General features: G+C 41.6%; 2 protein-coding genes across 3 annotated transcripts; one reads left to right on the forward strand and one right to left on the reverse strand.

Annotated features, from left to right (window-relative positions):
• Positions 1-1,781: 1,781 nt before the first annotated feature.
• Positions 1,782-3,364, reverse strand: dgcr6 (DiGeorge syndrome critical region gene 6). The gene is made up of 5 exons (XM_069683676.1): positions 3,013-3,364; positions 2,737-2,897; positions 2,417-2,517; positions 2,188-2,328; positions 1,782-2,039 (listed from the first exon to the last, which is right to left on the reverse strand). The coding sequence occupies exons 1-5, from the start codon at positions 3,114-3,116 to the stop codon at positions 1,962-1,964; spliced, it is 585 nt and encodes a 194-aa protein (XP_069539777.1). The 5' UTR covers positions 3,117-3,364; the 3' UTR covers positions 1,782-1,961.
• Positions 3,365-5,012: 1,648 nt separating this feature from the next.
• On the forward strand, positions 5,013-26,484 carry LOC138610705 (rasGAP-activating-like protein 1). 2 transcript variants are annotated; one of them, XM_069683507.1, is made up of 21 exons: positions 5,013-5,102; positions 5,412-5,468; positions 7,068-7,181; positions 7,531-7,592; positions 10,470-10,599; positions 11,133-11,214; positions 11,421-11,561; positions 11,671-11,762; positions 12,465-12,582; positions 13,373-13,526; positions 15,968-16,032; positions 16,328-16,440; positions 17,068-17,260; positions 17,420-17,557; positions 19,262-19,406; positions 20,018-20,205; positions 22,001-22,138; positions 22,475-22,610; positions 23,152-23,272; positions 23,485-23,561; positions 24,862-26,484. In XM_069683507.1, the coding sequence occupies exons 1-21, from the start codon at positions 5,038-5,040 to the stop codon at positions 25,008-25,010; spliced, it is 2,478 nt and encodes an 825-aa protein (XP_069539608.1). In that variant the 5' UTR covers positions 5,013-5,037; the 3' UTR covers positions 25,011-26,484. The 2 variants fall into 2 exon arrangements, with proteins under 2 accessions (XP_069539608.1, XP_069539609.1); XM_069683508.1 differs by having other exon boundaries at positions 20,018-20,190.
• The last annotated feature ends 325 nt before the right edge of the window (positions 26,485-26,809 follow it).

Below are 26,809 nucleotides of genomic sequence, written 5' to 3' on the forward strand. Positions count from 1 at the left end.
AAACAACTGTGTCTTCCTTAAGGGGCTCTCCTGTTGGTTCCTTTGTGGGCCAGCTTACATATCATTCTTAATGGTACTTAACTGACCCCATGTAAATCCCAGCATTGCTGTCCACAAATTCAACCAGAGCAATGTAAACTGCATTGTAACTGAAAAAACCTGAGTATGTGGTGTCTAATGGGTATAATGTGGTGTATAGTGGGATATAAGGCATCATATTTAATCAGCTGTTTCTTTGTTGTGGTTGTAAATTCAAAGAAACTAGTGACTATAGTAGTTCAATCAATGCAATAAAGTGAAAAGTGCAATATTTCCCTCTGAAATGCTGTGAGGTAGAAGTAGGTCTATAAGTAGCACATACTGTATGTACCCAAGTAAAGTTAACAGATCTTTAAATTGGACCTAAGTACAATGACAAACGCATGTCATAAAAAGAACTTACAGTACAAACAGAACATGTCAACAATCAAAAGGCAACAGGCTCGATCACCTTCAGTTTCTATACCAGGGGACCTTAATAAAACACTGTCAGGGGAATCTGTAAATAGAGATTACTGACCATGGTGCCTTTATCAGTGATCATAAAGACTGGTCAGTAACAATGGTAAGGAAGATTGATTTGATATGGGACTTATTGTAGAACCTTGTCAGAGGCTCTGCAACAGCTTTCTGGACCTCTAATGGCACAACTAGGATGGAAAGACAAATTGTCCAAGAGGACTGAAAAACACATGCATGACAATATTCATCCAGGCCTTGGTTTGACAAGGAGAAGGGGGGCTATATAAAACATTTGAGGTAATGATCAAAGCTTAATGGCAGGTAAAAGAACAGATACATTCATATGGTGATGCCGCACAAATTATGAAAATAAAACCACACATTACCCATAGATTCTTCTCCGGTTCAGATTTAGTCTTTGTAGTCCAATCAAGCTACAGGTGGGAGTCTTATTTGGCTCTACAGGGAGTGTTGAGCAGTGGCAGCTTCACATTGAAATAATGTGAAAAACACAGAAAACTTAACATTTACTTCAGTGTTAACAGAACTTAAATCTTTTTAATTGTTCACAAAGACAAAAATTCTGTGTGACTTCAAAACATTTGTTTTCTAATGAGCTATTCATATGAGGACATACTATTGTTCAATAATGCCGCCATACTGGTTGTGTTCATACTGTATATCATATAATTTATTCAAATGTTTGTTGTCGCTTATTTATATGGAACATTAAGCATTGACCAACACTGACGTTTTATAAATATCAATTCCAATGTTGAGGGATTGGCTCAAAAGTCTGCCGTACCAACACGACCAAAGCAACTGAACAGATCAAGTAGCTATAGTAAAAAAACAAAATAATAGCAAAAACATGGTGTAAGAAATGTATCTAAATACTGTTCAAATAAATTAATAAAAAAATCAAGTTTCTCCAAAACTGAGTCAGAACACTGGAACTGACACATTCACACCTCGTTTCCATTTCACAAGTTTGAAATCAGCAGATCCCTAAAAACTGGTGCCGACTTCTGAAAGGCACCAAACGGCTCTTATTAAGAGCACATCTCACAGTAGGAAGGAGGCAACATGAAATCCAGCTTCAGCCATCTCTGTGTCTTCACGCAACACACTTACATAAAAATATTAAATTTCTAGAAGAGCCGGATCTCTCAATACTCTCTAAATATTGATATGTGTTGTAGGAACACAAGGTGTGCCATGGCAATTATGCGAGTTACAACATTGTCGCCACAACCTGCCTCTGCCCTCCTCCAGGACAGGAACCATTTTACTGGTACACCTAATGACAAGCCAGCTCCTTCAGGTTTAGATAGTAAATATTCCACTCATATCGACAAGTAATCAACCTTTCCTGAACAGCCCTGACCAACACGTGTTGGATCTCACAATAACTAGTGTGAGCATCTGTCATCTGTTGTCATTCCCCAATTTTCTCGTCATCACACAATTCCAGATTGTGAGTCTTTCTGTTGAAGCTTGAGGATCAATTCAAGTAGGTTCATCTGCACTGTCAGCTCCTGGAATGACACACAAGGATTGAAGAGTAATTATTTGGGACATTCATCGCCATCTGCTGGACAATAGTCTGAATCACATGCATCATTTCTTTGCTACCCAACCCGTGTGCATTTAAACAACAGTGAACAGGTATGTGCAGACATTAACCTGAGGATTAGTGGTGATGTAAAACCCAGGGACTCCCGCCTTCTCCAGGGTGTTCTGCTGGTCTACCACTTTCTGATCCATTTCTGCTACAATCTTCTTATCCATCATTTTTTGTTCCTCTCGCACACGGATTTCAAGAGCCTGACAACAAAACAACTATTAGAAACCAAAAAGGGTAAGGAAACAACCAAATCATGTACAAGTATAGTAATCAAATCCAGTACCTTACCTCGAGCTCTGCTTGTTGGTTTGATTTTAGAATGGCGAGGTTGTGAGACTTGCATGACTGCAGAGCCTCTTTATGCTTCCGTAGAAGATCTTGTTTGAGTGCTACACACAAAAGAAATAATTACTTAGGTATCACACTGACAATTGCAGTTACAACCTCACTCAGAAGGCCTGTTTCAAGAAGCAGCTTTGCTATTTGGTATAGCTTCTTTTTTTAATTTCAACAATTATTAATATAACAGATATGTGCTTGCTTCTTGTAACATACTGCATTAGTTTGCTTCTCCCGTTTCACGTATGCTTGCTAAGCATAGCACCAACCTTGGTGTTCAGAGTGCAGCTTTTGCCTCTGGTTGTAAAGGTTTTTCTCTGTCAGATGCTGGATATCCAGGAGCCCCTGCACAATCTCATAGACCGTCCCATCTATGAGTGCTAGCGCCAGGTCACTCAGCGTATTGTAGGACAGGCGCTGCTGGAAGGAACTAAACCCAAAACAAACATAGATAAAGATTCAGTCATAAATAGCATAAACAGCTATGACTGAGATATTTGTAGGTATAACCAGTTCGCTGAGCTATGTGACGAAGGTTTCTTTACCTTGGTAAATCTTTGACTAAAGTTTGCAGCTCAGATAAAAGGTAGTAATGTCTTTCTTGTTGTTTTGTTGAATCACCGCCTAAGACTCCGGGGTAACCATCCATCTCCTCAGCTGGAAAGATGCAACAGGACGTTGGTCAACACATTTAGCTAGGTTAGCATTAAGTGCGGGCTAGCTAATTTAACTGTTTTATGGTTAAATTATCCAAAACAAGATAATGATGTTATTTATTGGAGAATATCTTGCACCTAGGGATGTTCGACGAGTTACTAAAACGGATTTTAAAGCTTCAAAACCAATTTGACAGAGAGAAAGTGTTTAATACGCTCGGAGTTTGTTCTGTTGTTTATTAGCTTCCATTCACTCCACCAGGACCCAAGGTTGCTGCCCGCCGTGATGCCTGTCTGTAATGATCTTCTTCTTCGCCTTCTCCTTTATGTGATTTTATGGCAGACTAGGCGCGTTTAGCGCATTGCTGCCTCAGTCTGGTTGGAATAGACACTACTTCTTTATCATCACCCGACGGCCAAATCCTTGAGTACAGGCCTGTTCTATGAAGGATGACTTCTCTCGCAATTTTGCTTTTATTCATGCTCTACCCAAACAGAGATTTTAACACAATTGGCACTGAAGCACATGTTGATCAGTCTCCAACACATTCTTTAAATTCACTCACAAGCCCACCGTGCCCCAGTCTTCGTCTAGTCACCTTGATATAATCTTCCCTATTTAACTATACACTATGTCTGTTTACCCTTGGTAATATGGGGGAAAACTGCCTACCCTTTACCTCCCCCTCCCACTGTTTAATTCCTTCTCTAATTATATTTCCGCATTAAAGCAGCTTTGGCCATTCTATCTGCTGTCTCATTCCCCTCTATCCCTACAAGTGCCGGTACCATAGACTGTATAAAAAGACCCTATATAACCTATATAACCTTATATATACAGTCATTGACCGGGACCCATAGGGATCCCACCTTGCATCCCTGCTTCTCCAGCCTATATCTGTATCATGATTTCCCCTACCAGATCTGGCCTAGCCCTAGATCTTCCCCACCTTAGTCCAACCAGGGCAGCAGCTGAGGCTGAACACAGAATTGCATCAACTGGTCCTACCACCAAAGCGCCCATAAGAGGGCGACAAGCTCAGTTGTAAAGACTACAACACCATCTGTCAGCCGTCTGCTCTGATGGAACTCGAGCCAGGGAATACTTATTCCAAACCACCTGAAAGGTGCATTACCGTCACCTATTGGACTGGAGTGGAGAGGAGTAGATTGGCAGGAAAGAAACTATAAAATAAATAGCCACCCAACCAAATAAACAAATGAACAAATAAATAATAAATAAAATAATAAAAACAAACAATTAAATTATGTCTATAATACCGATTTCTCTTAAGTACTTGACTAGAAGACTGCGAACCTTACGCTACATTATGTTTTCCTAGCAGATTCCCTTTGTAATATGGCGTGCTTCATGTGTCTGCAATGATGCATGCAGTACTTCAATATGTCCGCCAGGTGAGGCATTGTATCAAAGAAGAGACGCTAATGAGGACCACTTACTTAGCAGTTATGACCATACATTTACTGGAATCAAAGGTTAGCATGTCTGCCTAACACACAAAAAAATGAATCAACGTCCAGTCAAAACAGATTGTCTGCGAAAGACAACCAATGATATTAAACTCGGATATAAATGCAGCTTATTATATCATGTATATTTCGAAATGGACATTTGCTATGATACATTTATTTCGTTAAAAAGACAGTCTATTTAAGACTTACAACGTCAAACAACAGCTCAGCTGCCCACACTGTGGCTCAGAGTGTGTAACCTGCTGGACTGACTGGGCTGGATGCGCGCCTGTGTCGCGCGCTACTGGTGGGCTGTACGCCGTCACGCGCTGAAGGTGCCACGAAATGAAGAAAACTCACTTGCTGAGGGGAAGAGCACTATTTATAAGAGCGCGTATGGGAACATAGGAAGAAGTGGATTAATAGCTCACTCGACTGAAAATGGCCAGAAACACGTCTCTTTATTTCAGAATTGTCGAGGGCAGGAACCTCCCGGCCAAAGACGTGTAAGTAATACCTGAATGGCATGTGCGTCTGTGCTCAAGCCGGAGCTCTCAGACTATAGCCTGCAGCCTCAACATTGTTGATTAGCATCTTATTAGGTTTAAGATGTAAGGACAAAGTTTAACGTATATTTTAAACGCCAATTTCTGGTACGTTGTCGCCTGTAAATTAGTTGAATGGACGTGAGGCAGTTTGGTCTATTTACTGAATCAGTTTATGAAAATACAACGGGCACTTAATCTAACCTATTACCAGGCAAATAGACTATTCTGTTATGTTTCATGCTGTCATCTTTTTGTTGTCATCTTCAGCTCCGGAACCAGTGATCCATACTGCATTGTAAAAGTTGACAATGAAGTTGTGGCCAGGTGAGTTCTCTCTCTGATTATGTAAGAGCTACATTTTTATTCGTGCATGAAAATGATCTGCTTTTGTTAAGAGCTACAGCTTCAGACCTATTCAATATCCTTTATCAAAGTTGAGATATTTGCACACTGCTGCTCTGCACATATGTAACCAGGGTGGAGTGTGTATGATGACTGTGGTGGTGCCCACAGCGTGGCCCCTCCAACACAGAGAACCTGATACTGGTCTGGCCTTTAAAACAGCCACAGGTAACCATGGAGAGGCTGCATCAATAATTGCAGGGAGCTCCTGGTGTAAGCAGGGAACAGAGGACACCAGTTCAGAGGTGTTAGAGCGCAAAAGTAAATATGATTTCATCCACTTAAGTTTGCAATTAAAGACAGTTATTTTCATTAGCTGCAGTCTATCGATCCAAGTCGTGCTAGTTGAAAAGAGGCCAGACTTTTTTAGAAAAAGTTTTGTTGCTGTCTTTAACAAAAACAACATGGGTTAAATTCAGAGGCTATTGTTCCATCTGGCGTGATGAGGGAAAACGGCACAATGATTCACTGCACACACTCACACTAATTATCTTGTAGTGTTGCTGGCCAACTGACTCCTCGAGTGTGATGTTCATGGATGATGTGGCTGCTAGATGGTGGTAAATCATGAGTACAGTGCGCTCTTAGAAATAACAGTACAGGGCTATAAAACGGTCCTTAGTGTAGGGTGGTCTTTGAGGTGTTTTGGTCCTATTGCGAAAGTGTTTAAAGATTAATATTGATACCAAACCATTTCATTTTTCTAGACCTCTCTTTGAATTTCTTTAAAAATCTTATATAGACCCCCCCCCCCCTCCTTTTTAAAGATCTTTTTAAACATACCAGCCTCACATGAACACACCTAAATAAAACGGTCAAAAATTGGCCAAATATAGATTTAAATTAGAAGCTACTGTTTAAAGAATAAGTATACAGAACATGAATCTGACCAGGCATTCAGTGCTATCTTTACACGGTGACATTTCTCGACAAATTTCAATCGATATCAAAAGTATTGAGGTCCAATGGACTGCCCTCCTCATCCTCATAATAGGACTCTATTGGTTGTAACAGCTGTGATAAACCCAGCAAGCTAACTGAATAATATCTGGAGCATTTCAGCTACACATTTTAACCTTATATAAAGCAGTGGTTTCTAATCTTTTTACCACATGATTCCTTGAGTTGATGCAATGTCTGTTAAGTACATTGAATATGACACAAAGCTGTGAGACAGAGGGAATTCTCTGATTGTTTTAAATGAATACTTATAACCTTCCCAACAAGTAAAACTATCCTGTATGTCACAAAAAACTAAAGAAAAGATAAAAGTGAAAAAAGAATAACCTATTTTCTGTAGCAGCTGATGTAATTTTCTGTAATGTCAATCATGATTTGGATCCCTTGGAGTGCTTCCAAACCCTACTCATTTTTGCATGTGACTCATGATCTCTCTTCCCTCACATAAGGGCTTTTACCGCTGCCACCTTCACCATGATTTCTGCCTCCTGCATCACTAAACTGGTTTTAAATGTTGCATGCATGTTTCAGTCTGAATTCTGCTTAAATCTCTCTTTTCAGGACCGCCACAGTGTGGAAGAACCTTAATCCTTTCTGGGGCGAAGAGTACACGCTGCACCTCCCGATGGGGTTTCATTCACTCTCCTTTCATGTCATGGACGAGGACACGATCGGGTAACAAATCAGTCTCAATACGTTTCCATATTCAGCCATAACTGGCAGAGCTTGGCAGTTGATTTAAAGTCTTCTAAGCCATGAATGTTTGCTTAACGTGACAGTTGTATTGATGTATTTGTGTGAAAAACATCGTGTGCAGTTTTAATGTTTTGGGAATCAAAACTCCGAGCTTGAATAAACAAACATCACCGGACAGATGGTCGCACAGATTGAGTGATTAAAGGTTGTTTTTCTCTTCTCATGACCACAGCTCTCTCATCAGTCTGTCTTCATCTTCACCTCCTTTAAACCACTTTGATCGTATTTTCAATAGCTTCTATCTGATAATCTTTTACCTCTCTTACAGCCACGATGATGTTATTGGAAAGATAACTCTGAGCAAAGATGCCATCGGATCTCAAGGCAAAGGTACGACTGAACAAACTCAACAACTGTAACAGGACAGGGTTGGGACCAAAGGTCAGAGGTTAAACACACAGGGCTTCCCATGACCCAGTCAAAGGTCTGAATGAGGAGACTGAGAGATTTTTGTTAGTGTTGTCTCTCACATTTAACCCTTTCTTGCAGGAATTATAAAACCATGAGGTAATATTTTTATATTCTTTACTTCAAAACAAGTTAAATAAAATGCCAATAACTTTTTTTCCCAATAAATTACATATTTTTCAAGAATTACATAAAATATACATCAGCCATAACATTATGACCACCTGCCTAATATAGTGTAAGACCCCTTTATGCCACAAAAAAAGCCCTGACCCCTCGAGGCATGGACTCCTCTAGACCTCTGAAGGTGTGCTGAGGTATCTGGCACCAAGATGTCAGCAGCAGATCCTTTAAGTCCTGTAAATTGCGAGGTGGAGCCTCCATGGATCAGGCTTGTTTGTCCAGCACATCCCACATACCCAACAAACTGTGAGCCACTGTGTGTTCTGACACCTTTCTATCAGAAGCAGCATCAACTTTTTCATCAATCTGAGCTACAGTAGCTCTTCTGTTGGTTCAGACCAGACGGGCCAGCTTCCCTCCTCGGGAACACCCCACAAGAGCGGCAGGTTTGGAGATGGTCTGACCCAGTCGTCTAGCCATCACACTTTGGCCCTTATCAAAGTCACTCACATCCCTACACCCAGCACTGTCAGTGGTCATAATGTTAAAGCTGATCGGTTTATGTCCACTTTATTATTGACCATGAATCAACACAACAGGTAACCTCATAAGTACCGGGTTCGACTGTTGTCTTAAAATAAATCCTAAAATCTGAAAAAAATTAAAGATCTAATTGGATTTGATTTGCTTGTATTTAAAGACATAATCCCAAAGTTCTCAGTTTCGTTCTGTTTGAGGGCACCTAATGGCGATAAAAGGCAATTGCGGATACTTCCCAGATGGCCAGACGTCCACGGTTGGCTCCGGTTGTAACTCTTGATTTTCCTTGCTGACGGTCGCTTTCCTTTTTAGACTGTTTGCCTTCATCTGAGCGTCGAATTTGTTTCTTTTTCTTTGGAATTTCACTTATTTTTGAAGTTGTATCTGTAGTCATCCATCTTTTCTTTGTTTGTTCAGCCGAAGTAGATTACTGTTTAGTCGCAGCACTTGCAGAGACTGGAAAATCAGCCGCTTAGCTCTGCCTACCCTCTCTGGCAGACCAACCACTGCTGGGTGATGGAAAATGCGTCACTAACTGGGCGCTGCTTGTGATTTTTTCCATGAATGTCGCCACAGACACCCAGTCTGTAATAACACTATATACTGCAAATGCAAAAGCTTTCATCAGTGGGCCATAGGCTCAATCACCATTGTGTTACTTCATCCGTCGATAGATAGAAACTTAACAGACATTTATTTAAATGAAAATCTTTGAGATTATATCTTAAAGTAAATGAAATCACCTGATACAGTTGTTCTATGATGGCTTTCCTATTTTGCATTCGCACCATCTTTTTAAAGGAAACCGTTAAATGTCCAACAGAAGCTTTTACGCTCAAGAATTTAGTCGTGTTTGTCTCAGCCTGAACTTTGGCTCTTTCCTCACCGTCTTGGCCAGACACACTGAATTTGAAACAGTGTATGTCGTGATGATGTTTGTAGATTCGTCCAATTGCTCAAAGTGTTTACAGGGTGAGTTTGCTGCATACTGATGCTTCTCTCCTGAGAGCCACCTGGCATCACGACCTCGTGTGATTCATGGCTACACGGTGGAGTCAGTTTCTCCCTCGTGGGAGTCTCCTCTCAGTCGGGCTTTGACATCGAACCCCTGCTTCTGTCTGAAGTTTCAGAAGATAAAAGAAAACCTTTGACATGACACAAATCTGAACAATATCCAATCAGACTTTCAAGGACTTCACTGTAGTTTATGTTTTACTCTTTAGCTTGAGTTACACTAAACAGCATGATGGACTTTTAAGAACAAAACCTGCTATTTTCACGTACACTACAAGAATATTTTCTCTGGTTCTACTATTTAAAGGTTTGTGTTTGTGTCAATTGAACTTTTGTTTTATTGTAAACAACATTTCTCTCTACTTGCAAATCAGATATTCTCACTTAGGTTTTTATTTGCAGAAAATGACGACTGGTTAAGAAAACCAAAAGATGCAATAAAGATGTTTTTCAGATCTCGAATGATGCAAAGAAAATTTGCAGATTTCTAATGTTTGAACTTAAGAACAGTTCACAAATCAATATTTGGTCTAACCTGGTTTTTAACTACAGCTTTCATGCATCGTGGAAGACTTTCACATTATTGTGGGGTGACGTCAGGCCACTCTTGGAGCAAAAATTCAAGCAGCTCGGCTTTGTTTGATGTCTTGTGACCGTCCATCTTCCTCTTGATCACATTCAGGAGGTTTTCAGTGGGGTTCAGCTCTGGATTGGGGCGGCCATGACATGAAGAGAGATGCGGATTTGAGAGTATTTGGAGTGGTCTCTAAATTTTTCCAGAGCTGTATGTGCTCCAGTGCATCAAGATAATCAATTTATAAGACCAATGCCAGAAAGTAGCAAAACGTACCAACATTTCCAAAAGGGGACGTCAAGAAAACACTTCCAATCCTGAAAATTAACAAACTGATTGAGCGATTAAAACTTTCTTCCTTAATTAATTTATGACAGACTGTATCTCTATTTATTTAAATCCAACTTGCTTCAATAGTGGAGCTACTATAGGGCCTGAAATGATCTATTTATTATCAATTCTAGGATCGACAGCCAACAAATAATAGAAACTTATATTGTTTGCATCCTTATTTTAATGAGAAGTATCTCTCTGTGTGGTTTGCTCAGGACTGGATAGCTGGGTGAACCTGACGAGGGTCGACCCTGACGAAGAAGTCCAGGGAGAGATCCACCTGAGTCTGCTGCTGCTGAAAGACGCAGAGAAGATCAGCCTGAGGTGTCAAGTCATTGAAGCCAGGTAACATGAATTAAGTGTCAAAATGTGAGGAGAAAGAGCTCCTTCAGAGGACAAAGATGGCCTAAAATCTGAAACTATCCTGTATCTTCTGTGTAGTTGAAAGCAGATTAACCTTGTCAGCAGGCAGAAGTTAAGTTCCTGTATCTGAGACCTGGCAGTGCTCTCAGTGTTCCTGTGCTGAAATGTTATCACCATCACCCCGCAGGCATCCACGCTCCCCTCCTGACTCATTCTGCCTCCATCACACCGCTCACTGCCCCATCTGTGCGTCCCAGGCTGCAGCCTCACTCCCTCTCTCTCCCTCTCTGCCAGGGCACTAATGAGCATGTCAATCAGGTCCTGACACCGTGTTAGTCAGACAAGCTGCAATACATGTGAATTAAGCCTGAAAGAATAAGGTCAAGTCAAGAGCAGTTGTGTTGCGGTCTTCTCTTGCACCTCTCACCAACTAGTTTAATTTGCTGAGGTTAAAGGAGCCTGTTGAGCATTTGAGTGTATTGATCTGTTGTGTTTTTATTTGCTGATTCCTGCAGAGATTTGGCTCCGAGAGACATTTCTGGAACCTCGGATCCATTTGCGAGAGTTATTTTCAACAACCACAGTGCAGAGACCTCGGTGAGCTCGATGTGCGTGCATGCACAGTATGTTTTGGCCTCAATGGAACCAGATTTACTCGTTCTTCCACCCTAATTTATTGATTGTCCAATTTTCTCTAATTTTATTTTATGTTACTGTAAATATGAAAGAGCTGAGAGGGCGAGGTGTTAAGTGAAGAAAGATCTACTTTAAAAGGTCTAACTCCCCAACCTGCTGGGTTTTAGATCATAAAGAAGACCCGTTTCCCTCACTGGGGGGAGACCCTGGAGCTGGAGCTGGATCCAGAGGAGCTGGGTGCGGAGGGGAGTGTCACCGTGGAGGTGTGGGACTGGGACATGGTGGGCAAGAACGACTTTTTGGGGAAGGTGAGGAAGCATATTTCATTGATTTCATGTTCTGATCACTGTATTTTCCACCCCAAAAATCATTTTTCCTGTCTGATATTGTATCCTTATTTGTTATTTCCTTCCTCAGGTGGAAATCCCTTTTGCTTGTCTGCACAAAACACCTCAGTTGGAGGGCTGGTTTCGTCTGCTGCCTTTGGGAAACAACGAGGTTGATGCTGGGTGAGGATTATGGGTGTGCTTGTTTGTGTGTTTGTAAAACTGAGAAATTTTTGCTCCTGAAATTTGATCAAAGCTCAAACTTGCAGCACCTTGTCTTCTAACACGCAGTCAAGGAAAGCATTTGTTCCCCTCTGTAGTTTGTGTCATGCATTTAAATGAACATGTGCAGGTGTAGTGTCGGGTCTCTGACAGCATCTGTTCCTGGAGATAATTTTAGTAACAAAGAGGGAGCGGTGAACCGCTGAAGGATGGTGTTAATGTAAAGAGATTCTCAGAGGTGCAGTGGGACATGACTCACAGTTTAAAGGGTTTTATTGTACGAGGGCAGACTGCTGAGTTAGAGTAACACGCTTATTAGAAACATATTTTCACCACTGTCTTGCAAAAGATTATCTACATACTCTTTACCATTGGTTTGATGTTATTGTAAGTATGTATTTCACTTTGTACGAATGTAGAAAATGTGAAACATCATTTGCAAAAGAAATGAAATACAATCGTACTAAATAGTGAAATCAAACTTCCTGTGGATTTCACACACTTCCTGCGAACAAACTAACGCACAAAAACAGCACACACGATATTATAACTCGTAAACAAAGCCATACAGACTCTCACATACAAAACAAACTAATCTCTCTAACCTCATGTTGTGCAGAACATCTCTTTTTTACAATCGGTGGTGTTTTTCTCTGTTGTCAGTGGGAAACTGGGAGCTCTGCGTCTGAAGGTGCGCTTGGTGGAGGATCGTATCCTGCCCTCTGTGTACTATCAGCCCCTCATTCACCTTCTGGTGGAGTCGGTCATCTCCCCTACAGAGGTCAACGTCACAATTCATTCTTCTGCATGTAAAGGAATGACCGTCTTTCTCTGCTCAAAATCCACAGTTATCCTGCCTCAACCTGGTTCATTTATTCGTTGTTAGCTTTAAGTCAATCTCGGATCCCATCGGCTACAGTCTGAGGACGATATAGCTTCTGGGGACACCTATGAACATGTTGGCCGTGTAGCAAGCGGTTAGCGATGAACAACTTCCAGTCAACACTTGAAACCGTTTTTCTTGTGATTTACTTACGTCTTACCTTTGCCGACATTTCAACATCATGATGCAGATTTGCAAAAAGTCAAAATGAAGCTTTGTCAGGTCTGTCTTCAAGAGAAGAAAACTACTTTTAAAACGCTCGTTTGTTGAACGGAGGTCGGCTCGATTATTTCTGATGCATTCGAGGACGTCGGGAAATCTGAACGCTGAACGGCTTTACTGACACAGCGTCGAGGGAATTTATCTCAAGTTGAATTTTAGATCTAAAATGGATTGTTAGCTGTTAGCATGCAGATGTCGGTTAATAGAGATTAATAAGAAGCTAAATCACCATCAGATAAGCCTGCCTGCTTTTGCTGTCTACATGGACTGTTTTTCCTGCACACGCCGCAGCCTGCTGATACTTGATTGGTTAATATTACTCGGACTACAAGTGTACTACAAACGGAACCCAGAACACTTACCATCCCTAAAATCCATGTCCCCGTAGAGATAAGCCTTAAATTAACAGTAAAACTCTTTGCCCCGTGTCAGAGGCATGCGACAACCTTCTCCTTCTCCTCCTCAGGTGGAGGACAGCAGTGCTCTGACCATGCTGGAGGAGGTGACCACTGTGGAGAGCCGGCAGGACGTGGCAATGACTCTGGTGAAGATCTACCTGGGACAGGGCCTGGTGGTGCCGTTCCTGGATTACCTTAACACCCGGGAGGTCAACCACACCAGTAAGATTAAAAGAACGACATCATACATCATACAAAATATCACATGAGTGAGTGAGTCAGAGCCATGACCACGTGTGATGTCAAAAAAGCAGAAATTAGAGTTTCAATAGCCGTTTGATGACTGCTGTGTTCTTTTATGATGTTTTCTTGTCAAATCGAGAAGAATATTAAAATGTTTGCACAATTAATACAATGTAATGCAACATCTGTGGATATGTAACACACAGTGTGCGTAAGACCTAAATTTGTCTCTGTTAGTCAGAGTTTGGGACCTGCCAGTTTGCTTTTTTTTCTCCCTCTCCAGAGACCTTCTGAGCGCTGCTTCTATTTAACACTAAATTGACATTAAGGTCTCTGAGCAGCGTTCACGCTCGGTGTGTGGGCAGTTTAAATCATCCAGCTCTATATTTACCAACCCGACGCCAATTATTTACTCACCAACGGTCTTTTTCTGGCTCCTCTGTGGCCTGTGTTAGTCATGTTTTTGCCTCCACATTGCTCATTCACACAGAGTTGTGCTCCGGTCTTTGGGGTCCGTTGGTGCAGTTTGAGATAATAAGCATCGTGCCTTCGTTTCCATAGCAACTCCACATGATCTGAACGGTAACTGCTTGATCAGGAGTGGATGGTTGCTTTACAGACACACATTAAAGTTTGGCACAGGGGTACAGAAAAGGAAAATGTAACAGTGCACCCACTGAGCTGCAAAAAACACCGCATTTCCCCCCGACCGTCCTGATTTTTAAAGCAAAACATTTTACCTGTTGACCCAGTTCTGTCACCATATTTAGGCAACAGCACCATGAAGGATTTAAGGGATGTTGCAACCACGTCAGTCTGTCTTTAGCTGTGACACTGAGCTCCGTGTCTGTAAAGCAGATCAATTCCTGCAGGATAAAAGTAGATCAAACAGAATAGAAAACATGCACGGCCAAAAAAAATCTGGAGCCAGACCAAAAGGCAGAAACAGACTGAAGATCCCCTCTGTATTAATAGATGTCAATTCATTTAATGGAGCAATGATCCAATCTTAAAGCTTTAATCAAGCATGATTACGAGCCTGATGAGGGTCACTGGGAGAACTTAATGTTGCTTCATTACATTCATTGGGAGCTTTTAATACAAGTTTAATCTTTTTTTTGTTTATATTTAGGCATTTCTTTTTTAAATAATTTGCCTCGATTATACATGTAACAGTGCATAAATGGCTATGATGTTGTTGCTGCCGTTTTTAGCGAACAACTAATGTTGTGTGCACATTCAGTTTCTGGTTTTGGAAAGTGGAAGTAAACAATACCCCACCAAAAGCAAACCACCCCGTCTTTAGCTTTAGCTACAGGGGGCGCCCCTCTGCTCGAAGCTGCTGCTGTTTCAACTGCCAATGTGACGTTCCAGCGCTTTGCATTGTGGGATACAATAGATGAGGTAGATAGATCCGATACATTCTGAAGATTTTTTCCGAATCAGTACAACATCCGGGTATTTTTGGCGTACTGTAAATGTTGCTTTTGTTTGCATATTACACACTACATTTCTACCAAATCAGTATGTACTGCTCGTATAGTATGCCATTTCGAACACAGCCTTTGTGACATCACAAAGTGCAGCGTGTAGAAAGAACTGTGTGAAACCTGGCGTTCACAGCAGCCTGCAGCCTGAGCTGAGAAGCCTGGGGATTACTCCGACATACTTTGACCTACAGATCTGAAACTTCACCCAGGTTTAGTTTGGACATCCAACATTGTAACATTATATATATGTCTTATAATGTGAAACAGCATAATACCGCCTCTTTAACAGGTGGAAGGTTAGTTCTTGGATGAGGATGATTAAATGATAATAATGTTAAGGCACCTTCTAAATTAGGTTTCTTAAATTCATAATTAATGCTTCCGCTTGTGTTATTTCACTCTCTTCAAAGGTTAATACAAAGAGATTATTCTGGCAAAGTAAATATAAAACCGTTATATTGAAAATAATACACGGTATATCAACAAACAAGAATGAACTCTCCATTAACAACTCACATTCTGGTTCTGTTTTATAATGATGAGGTGTGGCTTGGTCAGGTGTGGTGCTGCAGGTTTGGTGGAGACTTGTGTTTTAACAACATGGAAAGAAAAGGAGGTGGAGAATTAATACATGTACATACAATTAAAATGTTATATTCTACATTTTATATTTCATATTTCTCTTATATTTGAGCGGTTATTTTGTATTACATTTGTTTTGTAGTGTAATTTTGGCGCAATGTGGCGCTAGGATTTCCTTCTGGATTGATAAAGTTCCACAAACATTAGACACTTCTCTTTCTGTTCATTAAACTTATCATATGCATGTTTCTCTAAAATCTTGTTTTAACTTAATACATTGCATTATATGTTGAGCTAAGTTATTAACTAAAAACCTAATCTATCTCTGTCTCCGTTCTGCTCTCATAGCTGATCCAAACACTTTATTTCGCTCCAACTCGCTCTCCTCCAAGGCCATGGAGCAGTTCATGAAGGTGCGTTGACGTAATATTATTTATATATAACCATCAAGCATTGTTAGATATTGATTTTCTGTCTCCTCTCTGAGTAAAAAGCACTTCATCTTGGTTAATTATTTCTTCCCTTTTGGTGCAACTTTATGGTTGTTTTCCTGAACAGTCCCGGTTTCTATTAGATGTACACTGCGTCAGTAACATCCTCCTACAGCACACCGTGTTTACTCCTTGCACATTTACGCATACATGAAATAAACCCTGTAGCGTAGATGTAAATGAGATGTCTTCAACATATGGTCTTGTTTGCTGCCAGGCTGTTGGTATGCTGTATCTGCATGAGGTGCTGAAGCCGATCATCAACCGCATATTTGATGAGAAGAAGTACATAGAGCTGGATCCGTGTAAGATCGACCTGAACCGCACAAGGTAAAACAAACCCGTCATCATATTCTGCCCTAAAAATAGTCCAATTCCGCTTAACAGGCGGTTGTTATAGACTAACAATGGCCGCTGGGGATTTTGGGGTGTTGCTTCATGTGTGTGCTTCGCAATCTATGTGGTAAAATGATCAAATGGAAAAGCTGCCACAGGAGACTTCCTCTACACTTCACCCTAGAGAGGAAGACATCAATGTGAGAAAATGAAAAAAAGGCTGTAAAAAGGGGGGGAGGCTGTTGCCTGGAAACTGCTATGAGCCCCCTGAGATGTCTATCTCTGACATGGAGGAGAGACGGGGATCTAACGCGCTCTTTGTCTGCTGTAGATCTGCCTGACATCACCTTATTTGTTTCCTCCTCTGCTTGTCTATAAATCTCTGCAGACAAGGTTAAATCAGCACTCAATATCTGTGTTCATCCGTCCAATCTCAGAGATAGCACGCTTACACATTATCAACGACAGAGAGGTCATTACTGCTTTTATAAGAGCCATTTTAATTGTGAAAATTAAGTGGGAACATTATTCCACCACATCTATAAACAAGAAGTCTGGTGCTTCGTCTTTATGTTCCTGAAACAGGGATTCACTCATTTGTGTCTTTCTCTCCCTCTGAAGACGGATTTCATTTAAGGGTGCCGTGTCCGAGGCGGAGGTGCGGGACAGCAGTGTGGAGATGCTGCACAGCTATTTAACCAGCATCATTGAATCAATCGTGGGCTCAGTTGATCAGTGTCCTCCTGTTATGAGAGTGGCCTTCAAACAGCTACACAAGAGAGTGGAGGAGCAGTTTGCAGAGCCTGAGAATGAGGTCAGTGTGAGGAAAAAACACAATGAAGAAACGCCTTTCTAATGTATCTGCAGAGCCTCTTTATTTGAGATTAAACTGTTTATATGCTATATATTGTCTTACGTTCTTTATCCCGAGAGAAATAACTGCCCTGCTGTCACATTGACTCCATTTCTACAGGATGTGAAGTATCTGGCCATCAGTGGATTCTTCTTCCTGCGTTTTTTCGCTCCTGCAATCCTCACACCCAAACTGTTCCAGCTGAGGGATCAGCACGCTGACACGCGTACAAGCAGAACGCTGCTACTATTAGCCAAGGTACGATACACAACACGGACGTACACACAGACAGACAGCGCTGTGCATAATTTATTCATGTCCAGACATCACACTCAGAGGCTATAAAAACAAACAGTCTATAAGCGGACGGACTGGATGCAAGGCCGCATGCTGACGACGAACAGTGAGGGATTTTAATCTGCAAGTGTGAAACTAATAAATATTAAGCAGGAATTCAACAATTTTTGCACTGTATGCTTTTGTATGCAGTGACGGTCAATAACTGTAGACTGAGCCTTCGTTTTTCGTCTTGTTAGGTAATGGCTCAATCCTCTAAATTCATCAATATCCACACAAAAGTCATAAGTTAGTGTACTTCCTGGCAGAACCGTTGCATGAGCTGTGCAAAGTGTGCAACCCCACGGGGCCTCACGCCTCTAAAGGGCCTCGCACAGGGTCCGCAGCAACACAAAAGTAGCCCAATTCTGCGGGAAGACCGCAGACCTGGCAACCCTGGCAACCCTGGCAACCCTGGCTTTACATCCTGTATTTTTTTTTACTATATCTAGTATTTAACCTCACAAATTATTCTTTTATTTTTCATTTTCAATATTGCGTTGTTCCATAGTGCGTGCTCCATCTCGATGCTCACAGCAAGGAAGAAGGAGAAGAGGAAACAATGTCGGCCGCACGAGAGCATGACAGATTTCTTAAACACGAGTTGGGACAGGTGCTGAGAAAAGGAAAATAATTTTAAAAAGGAAGAATTTAATAAGTCACTGCGAGGTACGATGGATACATTTGTCAGGTGTGTGAAGCTAGCGGGTATGCATGTCAGTGAGCAGGGCCTTGCACGTCAAGTTCACACAGGGCCTCGCTCCCCCCCGAGATGGCTCTGCTTCCTGGAAATTTAACTGGTAAGCTATAAAAAAATGTAGCATTTTCCATTAATAATCCACCATTTATATCCACTTCAAAAAGCTGTTAGTGTCCCACAGCCTGGAATTAGAAAAAGGAGAAATTTGTGTCAAATCAAGATCAAACACACGTTTTGTAAAGATTATTTTTTGGGCTTTGACTTTATTGACAGGACAGCAGATAGAGTCAGAAATATGGGAAGAGCGAGTGGGGGATGACATACAAGCAAAGGGCTAAGGGAAGTTGAGCCCAGGGTTGCTGCGTCAAGGACTTTGCCTCTGCGCATGGGTTGCACGCTTTATCGGATGAGCTAAACTAGCGCCCCACAGTGTGTATTATTACGAGCGTTTGTTTGCTTTGAACAATATGTTCTCACATAATGCCTTAAACATCCTGCGTCAAGTGGGAATAATCCAAATTCAAATGGGTATGATATAAAACTGGGGCTTCATGGTCAAATATCAGAAGAAAAGTGAGACCTCGTCGCTCTCCCACGTGTGGCTTCTGTAGTTGCTGTCCATGGTGCTGAAGTGCTGTTGCCATGGGTCCTCTACAGAGAAAGAGAACAAGCTATTTTTACCTGTGTGTGTATGTGTGTGTGTTTTGCGAGCAGACTGCGGTTCAAAGCCAAGCTTCAGAGAGGGGTGTGCGAGGGACTTCCTCCGCGCCCCGGGCCAGGTGTGGGCTGGACAAAGGGCCTCCCAGCATGCTTGGCCTCAGGGACCCTTTTGATCTCCGACTTTGAGATTTGCAGTCACTCACACTGAGTTCTGTCGGTTTGTGGAGATTTGATGTGAGTTGATGTTGTGTCTTTATGGTCCCCAGGCGTTACAAAGTGTAGGGAACTTGGGCCTTCAGCTGGGTCACGGGAAGGAGCAGTGGATGGCGCCTCTTCATCCCATCATCCTCCGCAGTGTGGCCTCCGTCAAAGACTTCCTCGACAAGCTGATCGACATTGATCATGACATCGGTAAGGCCAACTATAGTGAACACAACACTAAACTTGTAATCAAGGAATGAAAAGGAGGTCACGCTTGTGAGCTGATCACCCACAGGCCAGCTGCTAGCGCTGCAGGCCCCAGCTGATATCAGGATTAAAAAAAACAATAGTGCAGCGCGATGGTTAAAAAATTAATAGCGCGATGACACGGTTAATGAGCTGGCGGGGAGCTGGAGTGAGAAACCGCCTGCCACAAGTGGTTACCCAACATGTCTTGGCTGCTTTCTTGCCGTCATGTGTGAGTGAGGCTGTTGTTGTGAAACATCTTCCCCCTCTGATGTCTCATGTTTCAGCCTCCCTCTGCATCACGCCCACTCTTTTCTCTTAAAGGCCAGTTTGACATTTAATGCTCGTCAGTTTGTTGGACAGACTTGGACGTTTGTCAGGCCTCTTTGAAGGCATCCTGCATGTCTGCAAGTTCCAAAAATGAAGACTTGCTCTGTATTTTAACATTAAAACCCTACTTTGTTTATTGTCACAGCACCACCTTGTGTCTGGACAGATGAATATGCCTTTACTTGTGCTTTACAAAGTGTCTCTCTTCATTTTCTGTCTAAAACTCTCTCATCTTCCTCCTGCAGCGTCTGAGGTGCCACAGCGGGCCGTGTTCATGCCCTCAGTCACAGTTAAAGAGGGGTTCCTCCACAAACACAAAACAGAGGGACCACAACTGCTGTCCCGCTTTGCCTTTAAGAAACGCTACTTCTGGTTGACCAGTGAGACCCTGTCCTATGCCAAGACCCCTGACTGGCAGGTTGGTACTGAACAGGTGGGCTACAGCTTCATATTCCACTGTTAAATATTATTTTATTTATACTTTACAAAGCCTTTTTCCTAACCAGCAACCTATTCGAGATTTAGCATTTGCATTAGCATTTGGCTATTTAGCTACTGTAGGTATTGTTCTTACTAATTCTCGGATTCAACATGGACGTTATAAAAAATATATATAACTTTTAACTTAAAGAACAAAGCCAGGTGAGTTGAAGTTATTACACGGCTGTGTTAAATACTTGATTCTAATTGGTTAATTATGGGATTCCGAGGTCTGTTATTTCTCGATAACAGACCGTTGCTATGAAGAACAGACTGTTGCTAGGGATGCGGCTCTAATCACACAATCCAGAGGACAAACTGTAATCACATCAATGAGCTGAAAGAAGTCCGGTAAATTTGACGTTGGTCTGTTTACAGAGGGAAAAAGAAAAGAGACAAAACAGCAAAGAGAAAACAATAAAGGTTAAACGATGCAAAATCTGAAGGCTATAACAGAGAGATCTACAAAACTGAAGACGAGACATGAAGTTAACATTAAACAGAACACAATAGGGGTGCTGTTTAGCTCAGTTGGTAGAGCAGGCGCCCCGTGTACAGAGGCTACGGTCCTCGTCGCACTGATCGCAGGCTCGACTCCCGGTAGTAAAAAATGCTAGCTTAGCTCATTTTAGGAAGGTTCGAGTTAACCATTGCTATGGACGCAGCTCTCACTTTGAGTGTAACAGACTGTTTTTAAACAGAAAACAATAATATAATAAAAATTTAAATGAATAAAATAATTTCCAAATCAATATTTTGTGGCAAATATTTGATTTTGTACCTTAAAAGCTGTGTAATAAGCGGGATAATGTAAAGTGAGCAGGTTGTTATCACGGAGGAACCTCTGCTCACCCTGTCGGGGTTTCATTCAGACAACATGCAAATGCAGGGTATAAACTGCGTTCTGTTGTGACATCTGCATCAAAATAATAAGTCACGTTCACCATGCGTATGTGTATTTATTCTCTTACAAGCCTAAAATAGATGAGTAAACTTTGCTTCAAAGTCATGTGAAAGTGACTCATCCATTATTAGAAGCTGACGTGCCGGCTGATGATGAATTAGCCACTGTGTGTTCCCTTTGAAGGGCGTTCATGAGCCCGCCTCATAAAAAGAGGAAACCTTCTAGTCATCCCCAGCTCGCTTTATTGTATTTGTGTTGATCTCCTTGTGAGAACATCATTAGTGTTATTACCATGCGGTGCCTAACCTCATGATAATGATCTCCTCTCATTCACCAGCCGCAGACTGAGCGAGAGAGAGAGGGAGGCCGAGAGGGGAGCCGGCTCTCTCCCCAGCCCGGTTAAAAGCTCCCTCTTTGAGACGGTCTGGGCTTTGTGTGAGTGGAATAAAGGCGAGGGCTAATTGAAGGCTGTGGATATTCATGCTAACATTGCAAATCAGATTGCAGACAATGTCCTGGCCCCTTTCCTCCATGTCGGAGCACTCCAGTCTCAGGGAAGCGAGGTCCCACTGGAAGTGGCTGATTTACACTTTAAAGTGGCCTTTGCTGCCATGCTGATCTCATCTTCATTTCCTCCTTGCCTCACGCAGTTCCTCCTCGCCTAATGCGTGCAAAATATTTCAGGATTAGACGCTGCTCTGCTAATTTGCTCTGTGATCCAGTGTCACTTTTATTTTACTTAAGCCTCAGCGGGAACCGCCTGAGGTGAAAACATGATCCATCACTACCCGCCTGTGCATACTTGTGTTAATTGGAGATGTGGATTGTGGCTGAATCGTTGCAGGTGCGCTCCTCAATCCCCATTCAGCGTGTGTGTGCCGTGGAGAGGGTGGATGAAAATGCCTTCCAGCAGCAGAACGTAATGCAGGTCATCACCCAGGACAACGACGGCCAGCTGCTCACCATGTACATCCAGTGCAAGGTGCATTGGTACTGACACCTGCCAGTCACCACCACGTTATTTCCTTGATTCCTTATTTTGTTGACACTTTGCTATGTTCTTATATAAGAGTTAAGATCAACTAAAATATTAAATATGATTAAAAAAGTAATAGAATTATATTATTTTTCATTTAATTGATATATCTTCCTCCTTTAGAGTCTTTTGACTTCAGGCAGAGAGTTGATTTAAACTTGACTTTTATCAGTAAAAAGGTTATGTTGGTTACTTTTGGATAGAAAATTTACCCTGCTTTAATTTTATATGACTTTAAGCAACCAATAACTAGAGGTTTGTGGTGTTTTTTTGTCTCATCAGAATGTGAATGAGCTGAATCAGTGGCTGTCTGCGATCAGGAAAGTCAGCATCTACAACGATCGCATGCTGCCCTCTTTCCACCCAGGAGCTCATCGAAGCGGCAAGTGGACCTGCTGCCTGCAGGCCGACCGAGCTGGTAATCCTGCGTTTACTATCTGATGCTGCATCAGCTTATAAATCTTTGGATGGAGTGTAACTTATCTTAAGGGCTGTTTGTTAGTTTATATGTACAAATTAACTCAGTTTTACAATAATAAATATGTTAATTTTTACACACAACGCCCCTGAAGGATCGTCAGGAATGAACGGCATCTCAGAGCATAAGCAGTTTTGTCCATCAGCCTGCAGTCTCGCATTTTCTTCACATTATCCCGGTCCACTAACTTGTAGCTGGCTTCAAAGAGCGAGCGAGCTCCTGGCGATCCATATTTAATGACTAAACCCTCAATTTGTAGCTGCCATGTTTTTGTTGCTCCAGTGGAGAACGAGCTCTGAGAATCATAATGTGATTTTCTTTGAACAATTACATTTAGAGTCTGTGTAACCGCTTGATTTTATTTCTAGTGATAGTCGTTTTTATATGTAGGTTAAACCCTACATAAAAATGTATGGACTGATGTTACCTGTGTGGGGTCCATATGTAGAGCACCACTGTTCAATAAAAGTCTGGTTTTCAGTTACAGGCTGCAGTAGGACCCACTCAGCTGTGACTCTGGGTGACTGGAGTGACCCGCTGGATCCCGACGTAGAGACGCAGACCATATACAAGCAGCTTCTCCAGGGAAGGGACAAACTCAGGTCAGTGGAGGAAACAGCCTGTGAACAGCCTCAGGCTGCATGCAGTTCATTAACTGGACACTAGAGGTCTCTGTTGCAACACAGGAATGCTCTACTCTACAGCTGCTGCTTGACATCACCAACAGATATTTAACTGTCACTGAAGAAAATAAAATGCAGCTATAGAGAATACTCAGTGATGATATGATTAACATGTCTGACTTATTCTGCAGGAAAAAATACCTGGAGTTGCCAGACGATGATCAGACGTCCAGCAATAAAGAAAAGATCAACTCAGACATTCGCCCAGGTGAGGCAGCACCTACTGCATCCATCCATCCATCCATCCATCCATCCATCCATTCATCTATTATCTATACAGCTTATCCTGTTCAGGGTAGCGGGTGGTTGGAGTCTATCCCAGCTGTCATTGGGCGAGAGGCAGGGTACACTCACACTCACACCTACAGGCAATTTAGAGTCACCTAATGAGCATGTCTTCTGACTGTGTGAGCTGGAGTACCTGGAGGAAACCCACACATACATGGGGAGAGCATGCAATCTCCACACAGAAAGGCCCACTGCGTCCAAACCAGGAACCTTCTAGCTGTGAGGCAACAGCGCTAACCACTGCACCACAGTGCAGCCCCCCTACAGCATCTAAACACTATTATTATTTAATTTTACAGGGTTATAAAATGTAATTACCTTTCATTGAATTGTTGTTGCTAGTAGCCTAGCTAACCTCTGGAGCCTCTTCTAAGATTAAGACCAGAAATTGTGCCAATGTTTGATGCAGTTGAGGAGCCCAGGGTCACATCCACACCTCCAAAGAAATAGAGGCCATTTACATTCAACTGTTAAAACATTTCATGGGTTTTTTACAAACTCATTTTGTATTTTTTTTTTTTTTTTTTTACACAAAGACATAAAAGCCTAAATAAATCAATGAAATATTCTCTTTTTTCCAGGACTGGATGAATCAGTTGAGGGGCCTAAGGGCTGTGGATTCCTATTGAAGCATAATTTCTTTTAACTGTCCTCTGTATATGTATTACTTTGTGTTATTCAATTCAATTAAAACGACTTTATTAATTCCTCTAGGGGCAATTGGTTTGGAGCAGCTTGTACATAAAAGACATAAGAACAGCGGCGTACAGACAACAATAAATGATGCATGAGTGTTAAATTGTGAAATAAGATCTAAAATAAATACTGATATTGGGTAGACTGATAAACTGATTAAAAAATCAGTCTTGATAAAAGGATAAACACTCTCTAAGATAGGCCTAAAAACCTAAGGTACATTCAGCAATCTAATTGCAGAGGAGATGAACTTTCAATTCGATCTTTTACAAGCAGGTAAAACATAACGACATCCTGATACCAACAGAGAAAATTCACTTAAAAGAACATGTAGAAGAAGCTAAGTGTTAGATTCATTAAAGAAAATTAAGGAATGTGGACTCTAGATTTGCAATTGATTTACTGTATTTTGATTCTATTTTTATCTAACTAATTTCCAGGGGAGAAGATTTGTTTTTACGTGCATAATACCACCATGACTTCTATTTTTTGTTTAAAATGAATGTGTATTTCCTGTCTCATAGATGGCGCAGAGTGCAAGGTTCAGCTCATAAAGCCCGGGCAGAGCGCGGCTGCTCGGGTGCTGGCGGTGATCGCGGATCTGGAGCAGGTTCACACCACCTTCCAGCGCAGAGAAAAGGAGGACACCACCAGTGTCATCCTGAATCCTTAGACCCGACCGGGAGACAGAGACTGGGATCCTCTAACGCCCAGCATCCTGTGAGAAAAGACGTTCACTCTTTTGATTGTCAGGGAGGAAGAAGTGGCCACAGGGTGAAGCCTCCTCCAGCCTTTTAGTACATTTCCCCGCTGTAACGAGCAGAGGGAGTTCTGCCACTTTGAATCTTTTTGTATTCGCTGAGTGCCACCGACTTCAGCAGCGCCAGGGAGAGATTATGATACTTGACGATAACGGGGGCCGAGGGACTTCTGAAGCATGATCCGACTTGATATTTTATATCTAGATAACAAGCAATCCCCTGCATGGCCTGCACCCACTTGTTGTGAAATGTGAAAAGAAGCTTTTATATTTTGAAATACTGTACAGGACCTCGGGTCATTTTTATGCAAAAAGCTTGTTGTAGTGTAATGTACAGTACCTGAACGTAAGTTGTTTTGATATTGCTTTTATTAATGTTTTGTATTTTATTGAGCAATTTATCACAATGTAGCAGTGACATTAACATTATAGTTCATTCCACCATGAGTTTATGACAAGCTGGTGCACATGCCACAGTGTAACGCTGCCTGTACAGTGAGCAAAATGAGTATTATTTAACTGTTGCTTTGGTCCCTTTATTCAGTACAAAACAATGTGCTTTTGTTTGGTGCTATGGCCAGTCAACTTTAATGTTCGGATTGGATGTATTTCACATGTTTAAAATGTTCTTACACTTGATGTAGCCATTCCCAAAGTCATAAGGGTAATATTTATCTGTTAAAATTACGCATAATGAATAAATCTTTATTGTAGATGAGACAAGAGAAGGAAGAAACATGTTTTGAGTTTACATTTTCTTAAAATTTGGTGCCACTACATTTGGCTTGCATGTGTCAGGATATTTAAGATGCCAAAACCGTTCCTAAAAATGCCTAAAACTCTTATTTTGAAAACCACAAATCACATGATCAATTTCATATGCGACTGTACAAATAACAGTCGCAAAGCCATTTCCCCTAGATCGAGTTACGCTCTCTGTCTTTCCCTTAAACAGAGACGATGGGGAAGTGTAATGGAGATCAGATCTGTGATAGCCTCTGCAGGCCAGCCCGCCTCGGGAGCTGTTTAGAGTTTCATCTGGCACAGCTACTGTCTATAAAGATATTTATATGTGTGGAGTAAACATTCCTCCTGCCGTAGATGTAACACTATGACACTAATGCAGACAGGACAATCATTGGGCTAAATTATAGTGTTTTGGTGTTTGCTGCGCTCCAAAATGTGTTTCAGTTATTTGCCACTTTATCACACAAACATCAGATGTCGCTTGTCAAGTTGATATTCCCTAAATGAGGGCTTTTATTTTGAAGAAAAAAAAAGAAAAACTCTGCCTGTACTTTATTTTGCAAATAGACCATGAAGGTTTGTTCCAGGTGGATTGTTACTGTGAACTAAACACAACTGTATAATTAAGTAAACTCTTATTTCAGCTCATAAGTCCTTTGTCATATTTGTGTTCTCTTCTTCTTTACTTGGTTAAAATTGTGAGGAGAATTTCTGAATACTAACGACCTAATTTTAATCTCATGTTCATTCTTCTGCTGGTTAGTTTTAAAGCTTGACTCAGCGAGCCGATAACATCATTCATTCATGGTATAACAGGAAATGTCATTATGTGTCTGTCAGATCCAAGAGCAGCCTCGCAGTATCATGGTTATCACACCGGCCCTTTGTTCAAATGAATATTTAATCAAGCCACCGTAACCACACACTTTACAATCCAACAGGAGTCACAATCTAATGTTAAATCA

This window comes from Semicossyphus pulcher, unplaced genomic scaffold, assembly GCF_022749685.1.
Source record: "Semicossyphus pulcher isolate SPU_LCO1_2020_fin unplaced genomic scaffold, fSemPul1.0.p SCAF_6, whole genome shotgun sequence".
NCBI lineage: Eukaryota > Metazoa > Chordata > Actinopteri > Labriformes > Labridae > Semicossyphus > Semicossyphus pulcher.